The sequence below is a fragment of the Lampetra planeri genome, chromosome 17, assembly GCF_965212315.1.
Source record: "Lampetra planeri chromosome 17, kcLamPlan1.2.h2, whole genome shotgun sequence".
In the NCBI taxonomy this organism is placed as follows: domain Eukaryota; kingdom Metazoa; phylum Chordata; class Hyperoartia; order Petromyzontiformes; family Petromyzontidae; genus Lampetra; species Lampetra planeri.
The window spans coordinates 5,438,528-5,452,587 of NC_136123.1; the positions used below are offsets into that span (position 1 = coordinate 5,438,528).

The window sequence follows — 14,060 nt, forward strand, 5'->3', positions numbered from 1 at the left end:
CGGCGAGACAAAAGTTCACACAATGCTGCTCCACCATTCTACTAACTTGGTTTCAGGATCACAATTTTATTCGGTGACTCACGTTGCTCTTGTGGGGCAGATACAGTCTGTCGTAATATTCATCTCTGAGTGCCATTTGTATAAACTTGGCTTACATGTGTTTTAATATTACACACAAATCTATACACGTATTTTGAACGTTAAAAAATATTTCACAGTTACCATTGCCGTATTACCGTATTGAGGTCCATTATATCTACCATTGGAAATGCTACAAACAAAACATTTTCACTTCAGCATTTGGGCATTGAAAGTATGCTTTTCAGGTAAAAAAAAAACACATTGCAGTCAGCAAAGTGAAAATATATTCTTGGTTCTATCGGTAAAGTCACGTCGAAGGGAAATAATAAAATAATAAAAATAAAACATCATAAAATACAATTCTCACGGCGTTTCGGCCACAACGCAAGCAGCCGTCCTCAGGTGAAGAACAGGGCTGTCGGAAAGACAGCGTCTGAAGACGCTGTCTTTCCGACAAAACAGGGCTGTAAACGTCGTGAGAATTGTATTTTATTATGTTTTCTTTTTATTATTTTATTTCCCTTCTACGTGACTTTACCGATAGAACCAAGAAGATGAATCCCTGCAGTCACGAAAGCTTTAAATCGAAATTTAAAGTGAAAATACTTTAGATGTAACTATTACCCGATTGTTTTTCTTTTTTTTCTGTCTGTTGAGTAGACTATTTTTAAGCCTGTGCATATATCCGATAGGCATAATAAAGCGGTCTCTCTCCGGTCAGCGATGGTGAGTTAAACCAGCAAACACGCCACATGTAAGTCTGGTCATGGAGACTAAGCACAGAGAGAAGCTTGAACATTCCGAACCTTTGGTCCCCAGTTGAAACCAATGTTTCAGCACAGCGAGCAACACCACATCATCCTACTTTCCGAATGTACACATGGCAGAGGAGTTGCCTGTGAAGTAACGTGAGCCAAGAAGTCCCCCCCCACACACAACCACAGTTGTTCTGCTCATACTTACACTGCCCTTGGAGCAGAATCACCCCAGGGAATGGACAATTACGATTTATTAATCCTTTGTTGCGGCTCATTGGCCGTGTCTCTTTCACTTTTGCTCAGCACGACTCAATCTGCGTGTCTGAAGCCACCAAATAGCGAAAACGCACCAAGAGTGTGAATGTGTTCCTGCAAAGCGAGGTAATGGTGCAGCTCTGCAATTACCGTGAACATGCCACTGCTGACAGCAGCATCTCCACAAGAGAAAACTCTAGTGCCCCCCTAGAGGTTGTATGGGCCTACTAACTCACTTTTAATTTGACCAGGTAAGGCCCCAATGGGCTTTATAGCTCTTTTCATAAGCGGCCTGGCCATAAATGATAGCTCAACGAAGAGGCTTATCAATGTGGAAATTTATAGCAGCCAAATACTCTAAACGCATGTTTCTAAAAGTGGAGGGAAAGACTGAAGAACCTGGAGAGGAGAGGCATGCAAACTCCAAATATATACAGCAGGCGTCAGGGTCGGGATCAAACCCACAATCTCCTGTATACCAGGCGAGGTAGTTAACATCTCGCTACCGCAGCACCCTCTTTGGCCTACTCTTCCATTATGGTAAAAAGTTTTGCCAGATGGGAATACGCACACTTTTCCCCACCACACACGATCTGCCAATCGACTAACGGTGATTGGCGGGGGGATTTAAGAAGCCTGCCCATTTTTTCTTGAGGACATGAATATATTTTAAATCAAATGGCCTCAGAGGATTACGATCATTTTAACAAAAATGTTAGCATTGTGTTTACCAGAAAAAATTGTAAATACTGCACTGGCAATTCCCAAAGGGAATGAGTAATATTCGCAGAGAATTAGCAGACATGTCATTCCTTTACATTCCGCAGTTGACAAATGCGCTGGCAGTTTAGGGTCCATGCACAGATGTAAAAGTCCATTCATGAAGAGGCAATTCCGTTGACCGAAAAAGTCACAATCGAGCCGACCAAACCCTGAGGCCATCGATGCTGCGATGCACTACATCAATCGTGGCGATTTATACAAAAAAACCCTCGTCGATTTGCAAAAAAATTACTGAGATCCGTTAGTGTGTATTTCCAACACTTGTGTAGGCGGTGAGGCTGTTACTAGTGTACAGTGTGATGTTATACACGAGGGCCACAGTAACGTTCTGCAGCACAGAAGCAACGTAAAATAAAACACTTTCAAGCCTTGAAATCCCTCCCAGGAACAAGGTCCACACGCCACCTCCCCACTCCATCTCAGGGTCATGCCTGGGTACAGTTCACGGAGGAGTGCTGATCAAGCACTCCTTATAAGCTTCAGGCTGAAACCAAGACAAGGCGTTGCAACAGTCTGGCCAGGAATGCCACGTACATCTGCCCGACAATGTAAAAATGTACACGGTGTAGTGGATTTATAATGAATGTGCCGTACAGCGAAAAGTAAAAAAAACCCACAAACTACCAGCTTTGGCAGGGCCTAAAGTTTTTTGACAATTGTGGCAGTGTACATGGGAATGTGACCATACACACAGGGAGGGATCATCCTTGTTATACTTTGGTGAATCGTATTATTATGAAGCGGAATGAGAGACAAACACCTCTGAATATATCTAGATGAGGATAACACCAAAGGTTGTCTCTTAATAAATCAACCGAGTGTCAATTGAGCAATCACAACCCAACCAATGACTTCCACCGTGTGTTATCCACTCTCCAAATCAGAACATGTCCTCTCAAAAAACGAACCACGGTAGTAGGACTTGTGGAAACGAGACGGAGGTGTGTTACTGATGTTGGTGCAGTGCTCATCCACGTACTGTCTTACCGTTGCTTCTCGATTTATAAGTGAAAATAAAAATCTTGCAATACAACGGTAACATAGCCCACGCCCACAACCTAGTTTTTACATTAACGCTGTGCATTTGTTAATATTGTTCTGTAGTGCAACATCCTTTATGCCAAACGGCTGAGATTGCCTGCACAGGTAGTCCAGATGGATGATGCGCAAATTCTAAAAGCAGTCTTCGAAAAAAAACTAAAATAAACGATTCTTAGTCTACTTGGTATGGCCCACTGAACAATTTAGCTATTTTACTGAAGCGACCTGGCCACAAATGATAGCTCAACGAAATGACTTCTCACGTGGACATTTCTAGCAGACAAATACGACACATGTTTCTAAATGTGGATGGAAACCCCGGAGGACACGGAGACAAATCCACCTAACGGGGAGAACATACAAACTCCAAATATACAGGCGTCAGGGTCGGGATCAAACCCCACAACCTCCTGTACACCAGGCGATGTAGTTAACATTTCCCCAACGCAGCGGCCAACGAAGAGCTCCCTCAAAGAAAATGCCATGGAGGACAACACCTTCAGTTTAAGGATGTGCTTAAGCATCTTCTGAAAGATACTGATATTTCCGTGGGGAAATGGGAGGACATAGATCCCATGATCACTTAGTGGAAAAGTGCAATTCACCAAGCAATGGAGCAAATCAAGTAGAGGGTGGAAAGTTACTGAATCCCCAGGGAGTGGCATCACAAGAAGCCTGCTATCAACAATCACCTTCCGGTCGTGAACCGTGATATCTACAGATTTGCTTCACCGAATTGCGCTAACCTCACACCGACGCGCCAAACAAGCATGGGGACAAATCATCACCGATGTCACTGTCGATATGACGGATGCCCAAGGAATGAACGTGTACTGTAATATTGTGTTCCCCAAAAAAATTTACAGCACAACTTTTTTCTAAGTTAAACTGCTCGTCTGTGGCCTAATTTAAGACAAGCAGATGAAGAGCTATGGGAGCAAGTCTAATTTTAAAGGAGTCGAGGCACGAACTGTCACTCTCTCTGCACAGATATTCTCCAGCGGCGAGGGTCAGCAAGTTGAACAAGGCTCGCATTCACATGAGCGCCCGTTTTCATATTAGCGGGCAGACGCTGAATAGAATTCACAACAGACGTCAGGGGCGCCCCATAGCTCTTGCATCCTCTAAGGGTCAAATTTAAGCGTTGACGAAACCGCATTTTTCGAGATGCAATGGCAGGGCAATTTGCCCAGTTGCTCGATTACGGAGAACGACACATTCTCATCCAAAACTGGACTTAAACGAAGGTTAACCAACATGTTATTTTGGGCCCTTCATATGCACCCGTGACCAAATCACCCAGAATGCACCCGATCTCACCATACTTCAGCCTAGCAGGGTTGAGCTTGCATAAGTGCTTAGTCAACCCACGGCAACTGGGTCTGTCCCGTGACCCGCCAGTCGGCGTTCGACCACTTCACGTGACCTCAACGTGGTGACGTCAACGCCACTTGGTGGCGAATGGCAGATGTTGTTGTTCTTGTTAGATGGGGATGACCATTTGTCCTTAACAGATGTTAAAGGCTACCACGGGACAATGTTGTGGACAGCTCAAGGCAATGTGGCAAAACCCATCATGGGACTGTGTTTCTATACTCCCCGTCTATGCTCCCTGCCTTGGCCAACCTTCACAATAACCCCTGGCGACAGGCAAAGCCAGGGCAGGGCAGGCTCTCATCCGGCAGTAGATTGACAAAAAGGGCCGTATGTGTATTTAAGTAAGTCATTGCAAACACCAGAACAAAATAAATTGATCCCAAAAAGTCCAGTTGGTCACGATGTATTTTTGAAAATATGTCCATGATAAGCCTCTTGGTAAATACAAATAAATCCAATGGTCGCAGCACTGCATTTCACTTTGTAAAGGGAAGCCGAGTCTCAACAGACTGTTTCCTGGTTTAAAATAAAGGTCACGACTACTTGGTTGCAAAGGACTTGGCACTGTACTGAGCACAGCGAAAACATGGGTTGCTTGGAAGTCAAAACTACAGACCGTTCACTGCACCTCGCATGCCGTGCACACAACAAAGTTATCATCGGTAATTTTACCTGTTACAAAGCTTGGACTCGAATGCAGAACGCAACACTTTGGCAGTGGCGAAAACCCACATGTTTGATAACGGCTACTCGCGCACACTACATCCCTCTGTTTACATTTTTTTGTTAAAGATATTTCATAACACCACATTATTTTTATTCGTACAGCAAGAAAAGCCTAATCGAGTCTCAAGACTGCGGTAATCAGGAAGAAAACAGAGAAGCCGGAGAAAAGCCACACACTGCACAGGCCAACGTTTACCCTACAGATGTATAAATGATGCTGAAAACACTGCTGTCAGTTCAAATTCATGTCAACGAATGTTATGATGATCGCTTGTATATACAGATATAAATAGTTGGGTTATCAGGTACATACATTAGTTTATATTTTTTAAAGGAAGTCTTAAGCCTATTTTTACAAGCGGGTGTTTTGTTTTTGCAAGAGATGTCTGAAATGAAATATAAAAAAAATTGATAATCACTTTAGAGAGCACAACATTTATTCCACGTAACATTTACAACCAACACACGATGGCCAGCCCTAAAGTGTCCACGCTGTGCTTGGCAGCACGTGTACTAACAGGGACTGCTGTACAATACCATCACGAATGTTTCATTTTAATCTGCACTTGGCCTCTGTGGTGCTACTGCTGGATACTACTGATGTGGAAAGTAATTCCACTGGCTCTATAAACTAACAGATGACAGCTGTATGGAGACGGATCAGTTTGGGTTATATAGTACTGCACCATATACGCTGTTACCCATTATTACTTAACGGGTGAGTTTGTAGACAATCAATATTGCTTTGGAGAGAGACCCAAATGTTCTTGTCAAACATATTTTCAACTCGACAGCATGTATTTAACAAGCCTGGCTGTTGAGACTCACATATCAGTCAACCCATACCGTTCACCCGTATTCCTTTACAGGGAAATTGAGTTTGCAGGTCCAAATGGCGTACAGCCGTTTCAATACGGGCAAATAAGTAATATTTTTAAAAACTTCTTTAAAAACACGCTTTAATGAAATGTACCGTAGGAGTAATGGCAGAACTCCACGACTCCAGGAAGTGGCCCCGAAGGTTGCCATCACGTAAGGGGGACGTGGTGATTGACAGCCAACGTGAGTTGAGCGTGGACAATTAGACCCAAGCCGAAAGATAACATATAAAAATTAATGTTTAAAAATACTTTCTTTTAATTTTTTTTTATAGAATATGGTATTGTCATCAGTATGACATAATTATACCAAGTTTGCAGTCGATATCACATTGGGAAGTGGGATAAAATTAAGTTATAAGATTTGAGGATACGACAACAGACAGAGTTAGTTCAAAGAAAGCGTGTAAAAAGATCGTTAACATTTTTGTATTAGATTTTTTTATGATAGAATATGGCATTGTTATCAGTATGACATAAATATAGCAAGTTTGCAGTCGATACCACATTGGGAAGTGGGTTAAAAGTGAGTTACAAGATTTGAGGATACAACGACAACAACAGAGCGAGTTAAATAAAATCGTGTAAAAAAAAGTGTCTATTTGTTTGTGTTTCTCCCTTGTGCCGGAACTTTCTAGGATGAACGTTGAGATTTATAAGGGCACGGGGTGACCAATAATGTGTGAATTGTTTCTGCAATAAGGTAGGGACACTGATAAGGGGTTGACAGGTATGACACAGTAGGTAGGCAGCTTGATAGATGTCTGGATATCCAATATGCTGATGGCTTGAACACATTTGTATTCATTCAGTGGAGACCAAACGGGGTTCTGCTTTTACTGTTGTAGACGCTTTTACTCGCAATGTTCTACACCGACATTGTTTGTTAAACGAGTGTGGTGACAAAATTGACAAATTACTGCGGTTAAAACCTCTCAAATCTAACAAGAGTTTAACCACCAACCATCGCCACTGAGTCCATCTTGATAGAAGAGGTGACGTTGTACCTTCACAAAGCAACGTTAATCAATCTCTTCCGTTACATTAGATGCTGCACCGTGCAGTGTTTACTGTGCCCACCACATTAAACACATTCCTGCGTAGGGAGATGGTAGGAACGTTGGGTTGCTCGGTCAATGACCAGGGTCAACGGCGGCGTGGTGTATTCCGCAAATATGCCCGACTGTGAGGGCGGGCACAAGCCGGCGTGAGTAGGTTAAACGTTGAGTTTTATAAGGGCACCACGTGGTGACCAGCCCCTTACCACCCAGCCCTACCCCTCCCACCCCCCACCCAGCCCCACCCTCCCCACCCAGCCCCTCCCCACCCAGCCCTACCCCTCCCACCCCCCACCCAGCCCCTCCCCACCCTCCCCACCCAGCCCCTCCCCACCCTCCCCACCCAGCCCCACCCCTCACCCAGCCCCTCCCCACCCCACCCTCCCCACCCAGCCCCTCCCCACCCAGCCCCACCCTCCCCTCCCTCCCACCCAGCCCCTCCCTGCACGACGGACACAATAATCCCCTGTGGGCTGGTGTAACCAGGAGGTTCCTACCAGTAATACTACTACACGGCATCGAACACAGGTGGTGGACATGGTGGTATAGTAGCAGCACGTGTCCCAACACAAGCAGAAGCCGGGATGTGAATTAAATGCCCCAATGGCACCAACCCCTGCAAGTCACAACAAAGTACAAGTGCGTCTCTATACTTTCCATGTTTGGCGTTGCACCGTTATTATGTCGTATAGGTGCAATAGTTTATGTTTATTGTGTGCATGTAACAGCCCATTTGTCAATACACTGCTGGATGAAGTTCTCCATCCGCGAGAATGTTTTTTTTTTAAACGAAAGATATGAAATCATCACGGTAGAATATACACGATTTGACAACGAGAAATGATAATTCGTGACTATTGTCCGTCAACAGTATCGCACTCATCAGCGTGGTGTGAAGTGGGGGTCCAACTCATCCATAGGACGACTTAAAGGTGGACTTGGGGAGGCCTTCATCCAACAGCTGATTGACAAATTGCAACAAATCACGACTGGTACCACCACCCAACAGGACAAACACACACACACGCATGTAACACACTGCACATGAACCACACACACACAGTAGCACCCGTTAACATACATTACAGCCAAAAATAACACGAACCCTTGCAAAACACATTAAGCACAAAAGCATAAAATCCAGGCTCTTGCATGTAATGGCCTGGTTCCAAGCTGTTTAAAATCACCGTGAATGTGGACATTTAAAGGCTGTCAGTAATGCAGTTTGTATCATTTGTGTTCACACGTGTAGTGTTCTGTGCATGTTACAGCATTTTAGTCTCAAGCATCAGCGTTAGTACACTACTAGTACATGTAAACACGTGTTAGAACACTACTAGTACATGTAAACACGTGTTAGTACAACACTAGTACATGTACACACGTGTTAGTACAACACTAGTACATGTAAACACGTGTTAGTACACTACTAGTACATGTACACACGTGTTAGTACAACACTAGTACATGTAAACACGTGTTAGTACACTACTAGTACATGTAAACACGTGTTAGTACACTACTAGTACATGTAAACACGTGTTAGTACAACACTAGTACATGTACACACGTGTTAGTACAACACTAGTACATGTACACACGTGTTAGTACAACACTAGTACATGTACACACGTGTTAGTACAACACTAGTACATGTACACACGTGTTAGTACAACACTAGTACATGTACACACGTGTTAGTACAACACTAGTACATGTAAACACGTGTTAGTACAACACTAGTACATGTACACACGTGTTAGTACAACACTAGTACATGTACACACGTGTTAGTACAACACTAGTACATGTACACACGTGTTAGTACAACACTAGTACATGTAAACACGTGTTAGTACACTACTAGTACATGTAAACACGTGTTAGTACAACACTAGTACATGTACACACGTGTTAGTACACTACTAGTACATGTAAACACGTGTTAGTACACTACTAGTACATGTAAACACGTGTTAGTACAACACTAGTACATGTACACACGTGTTAGTACACTACTAGTACATGTAAACACGTGTTAGTACAACACTAGTACATGTAAACACGTGTTAGTACAACACTAGTACATGTAAACACGTGTTAGTACAACACTAGTACATGTACACACGTGTTAGTACAACACTAGTACATGTACACACGTGTTAGTACAACACTAGTACATGTAAACACGTGTTAGTACAACACTAGTACATGTACACACGTGTTAGTACAACACTAGTACATGTACACACGTGTTAGTACAACACTAGTACATGTACACACGTGTTAGTACAACACTAGTACATGTACACACGTGTTAGTACAACACTAGTGCATGTACACACGTGTTAGTACAACACTAGTACATGTAAACACGTGTTAGTACACTACTAGTACATGTACACACGTGTTAGTACAACACTAGTGCATGTACACACGTGTTAGTACAACACTAGTACATGTACACACGTGTTAGTACAACACTAGTACATGTAAACACGTGTTAGTACAGCACTAGTACATGTAAACACGTGTTAGTACAACACTGGTACATGTAAACACGTGTTAGTACAACACTAGTACATGTAGACACGTGTTAGTACAACACTGGTACATGTAAACACGTGTTAGTACACTACTAGTACATGTAAACACGTGTTAGTACAGCACTAGTACATGTAAACACGTGTTAGTACAACACTAGTACATGTACACACGTGTTAGTACAACACTAGTACATGTACACACGTGTTAGTACAACACTAGTACATGTACACACGTGTTAGTACAACACTAGTACATGTACACACGTGTTAGTACAACACTAGTACATGTACACACGTGTTAGTACACTACTAGTACATGTAAACACGTGTTAGTACAACACTAGTACATGTAAACACGTGTTAGTACATAACTAGTACATGTACACACGTGTTAGTACAACACTAGTGCATGTAAACACGTGTTAGTACAACACTAGTACATGTACACACGTGTTAGTACAACACTAGTACATGTACACACGTGTTAGTACACTACTAGTACATGTAAACACGTGTTAGTACAACACTAGTACATGTACACACGTGTTAGTACAACACTAGTACATGTACACACGTGTTAGTACAACACTAGTGCATGTAAACACGTGTTAGTACAACACTAGTACATGTACACACGTGTTAGTACAACACTAGTACATGTACACACGTGTTAGTACAACACTAGTACATGTAAACACGTGTTAGTACATCACTAGTACATGTAAACAAGTGTTAGTACATCACTAGTACATGTAAACACGTGTTATATGTTTAAAAAAACACGTAGTTTTAGTACTGTACTGCTTATGTAATCACGTGGCGTTAAGTATGATACATTAAATGTAAACACGTGTTAATTATGTCCAGTGTTAACATATATAACACATCACCAGCACTGTACATGTGAATGTTATAGCACAACACTGCTAGTACAGTCGTGTACACGTGTGTGCGTTGCGTTGTGTGTGTAAATTGTACACGCACACACACACACACGTGTTCTTTGTAACACACACACATCAGTACAATACATACACAGCACCAAGTCCGATAATACAATCGCACACAAGTAAGAACGTTAGCAAGGCCACTACACGCAGCACTGTACCCATGTGAGCAGCCATCAGCCCTCACCACCACGGGGGTTACCAATGGCGTCCACTGCCCAGCAAGACAAAAACAACAAGAACACCCCACACACAACACAGACCACAGCATGTTGTGTATGGTGGGGTATAGACTGGTGAGATAGTAGTGGTGGTTGTAGTGATGTTGCAGCATGTATGTCCCCCCCTTCCTCCCCATTCAACACCCCTACAAAATACACCACCACCATCACATCATCATCACCACCACCATGCCCCCCCCTTGCTTGCTTACCCTCTGAATGGAGCTGCTGTAGTACGGCTCTCCGGGAGGACCTAGGCCAGTGTTGGCCGAAGGGACACTTCGTACATCGTACTCTGTAGCCAACATGGCCGGGTCCACTCTCAACCCCTGTCTCTCTCTCTTCTCCTCCTTCTCTATCACACACACGAGCAGTCTCCTGCTGCCTCCCTCTCTCTCTCTCTGTGTGTCTGTCCGTCTCCTTCCCCCGAGCAGCAGGCAGGCAGCAGTCAGGGTGTCTAGGCTGCTATGAAGCAGAAGCAGCAGCAGCACCCCCTACCACCACCACCACTACCCCCACCCCCAATAATCCACTCCAACCACCACCACGACCCCCACCCCTTACACCACCACCACTACCCCCACCCCTACCACCACCACCACTACCCCCAATAATCCACTCCAACCACCACCACGACCCCCACCCCTTACACCACCACCACCACTACCCCCACCCCTACCACCACTACCACCACCCCCAATAATCCACTCCAACCCCAACCACCACCACTACCCCCACCCCCAAAAATCCACCCCAACCACCACCACCCCCAATAATCCACCCCAACCACCACCACCACTACCACCACCCCCAATTATCCACCCCAACCACCACCACTACCCCCACCCCAACCCACCCCAACCACCACCACCACGAGGCCTCCCCCCGCCGACCCTGTGGGCGAGTCTGGGGCTCCTCTCTGCTATCTTAACCACGTGGGCACGGCCCTCTCAAGCCCAGGCAGCAGCAGCAGCATCTCACGGCCACTTGCTTGGGGCTTGTGGATAAATGCCACAGAGGCGGAACCTGTCCGTGAAACGCCCCTCCACCTCCTCCTCTACACACACACCGGCATGCGTACACACAACAGTAACACACAACAGTAACAGCACACCACACACACCACACAATACACACACATAGGCACCACACACACAGGCACCACACACAGGCACCACACACACACCACACACAGGCACCACACACAAAACACAACACACACACACAGGCACCACACACACACCACACACACAACACACACACACAGGCACTACACACACCACACACACACAAACACCACACAACACACACAAACACCACACACCACACACAGGCACCACACACACACACAGGCACTACACACACCACACACCACACACAGGCACTACACACACCACACAGGATATGTGTACAGAGCAGTGACTACTGACTACATTTCCATACACGAGTCGTGTCTGTCTATGCCTGGCCTAGCGAATTCATGTGCATTGTTGTCACGATTGTTGGATGTTATGGCCAGATGCCTGTGTTTGTGCTATAGTGCACATAGCCTGGTACAAGCGCCGTGTTGACGTTACCACCACTTACTGGCGAATGGCGATGGTTGTTATTGTGTGTCCTATATGTACAGTACTGTAGTATTTGTCTTGTGTATGTGTACATACATACACACACACGCATTGGCTAGGACAAGCAAACACTCTATGTACATACACAGGAGTGACAGTACACATGCATGCATTGGCTAGGGCATAAAGTGCTAAAACTATTCATTCATATGCCTGTTTAAAAGTGATAATCAGGAACAAACATTTAAAATGTAATTCTTATCAGGCCCCCATGGTGCTGAAGTGCAATCTTCAACTCTTTACGTCCTATTTCAGTGCTATGAAGGGCCATTGCCCGAAACGTCGCTCATGATATTTATTTTATTCCTTCCGAGTTATTTGTCGCGAAACTATTTCATGCATACAATATATACACACTGTACAAGAGGGTCATGGGAACTAGCAAGTTAGTTTATACAAGCTGGCAACACACACATTGACTGGCTATTAAAACACTGGCTCAGACAATGATACATAACAGATATTCAAACATGCAATGCAGAGGTCACAATTCATTAGCAACTATCAACACATGTACACACCGTAGATATGTAACAGGTTATACAAACTCGTAACACGTTTACACAAAGAAACACAATCATTTACAACATCTACATTGACACAGTTACAATCCAAAAAGTCAACAAAATTACACGTGTATAACCACACTCACCACTAATACACACTAAATTATTGACACTGTCCACACGAGCTAGGCAGTAACACACAACAACAATACACACCACCAACACAAACATTAACCACAGTATTAATTACACACATTACACAAACACCTACAGTCCGTACAAATTAGCAGCACAGACAAAACACAGCAAACCAACACAATACTGACGAACAACAGTTATCTACCGACATACACACTTTACTACACACCTTGTACGGTTAAACATACACAAAATAGCGACATACATTCACAATCGACCACACACAATCAACACAAAAGCACCAAAAATCTCCTTTACACACAACACACACAACCAACGTTGGACGATGTTGGGCCAATGTTGGTTGGTGTTGGGGCAACGTTGGGTCAACGTTGGGCCAACGTTGGTTGGTGTTGGGGCAACGTTGGGGCAACGTTGGGGCAACGTTGGGCCAATGTTGGTTGGTGTTGGGGCAACGTTGGGGCAACGTTGGTTGGTGTTGGGGCAACGTTGGGGCAACGTTGGCCAACCAACGTTGGTTGATGTTGGGTCAACGTTGGTTCACGTTGTTTACTGGGGATGCCCCATTGACCCCACTACCACTGTACAATGGCTCAAGACAGGAAGGAGTGGAAGGACATTGGGGAGGCCTTTACCCAGCAGTGTGGAGTCACAGTCCGACAGCACCAACCCTCGCACACAGCAGAGTTCATCATACCCGTCAACGCCTCGTCAATGCCCTCACTTATCACAGACAAATTCAGACCTCGTGTGTCACTCCGTGCCCCTTATAATTCTCAACGTGCATCCTACGATATCCTATCACAAGGTGAGAAACGCAAACAATTAAGACTAAAAAAATTTGTACTCAATTTCCCTGTACAAGAATACGGGTAAACCGTATGGGTTGACAGGTATGAGAGTATGTCCTGTACGTGTACTTGGTATTGCCACAAGGTACCACCAACACCCACACACGTGGCAGTGCATTAACAATACGCAGCTATTTGGCCTCGGCAAGCACACACACACACGACACACACGCGGTTGTATACACATCGATTGCTCACACACACACACATCCTCCCTCCACCACCACCAACAACAACAACCACCA

The 14,060-nt window shown here is 44.5% G+C and overlaps 1 protein-coding gene across 5 annotated transcripts in view; it reads right to left on the bottom strand.

The window, feature by feature from the left end:
• Window positions 1-14,060, bottom strand: part of SS18 (SS18 subunit of BAF chromatin remodeling complex) — a 33,527-nt gene that overhangs the window by 17,578 nt on the left and 1,889 nt on the right. The window contains exons 1-2 of one of the 5 annotated variants that reach the window (XM_078601936.1): window positions 10,884-10,960; window positions 7,837-7,918 (exon numbers count right to left, since the gene is read on the bottom strand). The exons of 2 other annotated variants lie outside the window; for them this stretch is intronic. Coding sequence is in view for 1 of the 3 variants with exons in the window: in XM_078601935.1 (XP_078458061.1) it covers window positions 10,884-10,979 (96 nt within the window). In the remaining 2 variants the exon portion in view is untranslated. Of the gene's footprint in view, window positions 1-5,994; window positions 6,154-7,836; window positions 7,919-10,883; window positions 11,199-14,060 lie in introns of those variants that run through there. 2 more of the 5 variants (XM_078601935.1, XM_078601938.1) reach the window with 2 other exon arrangements.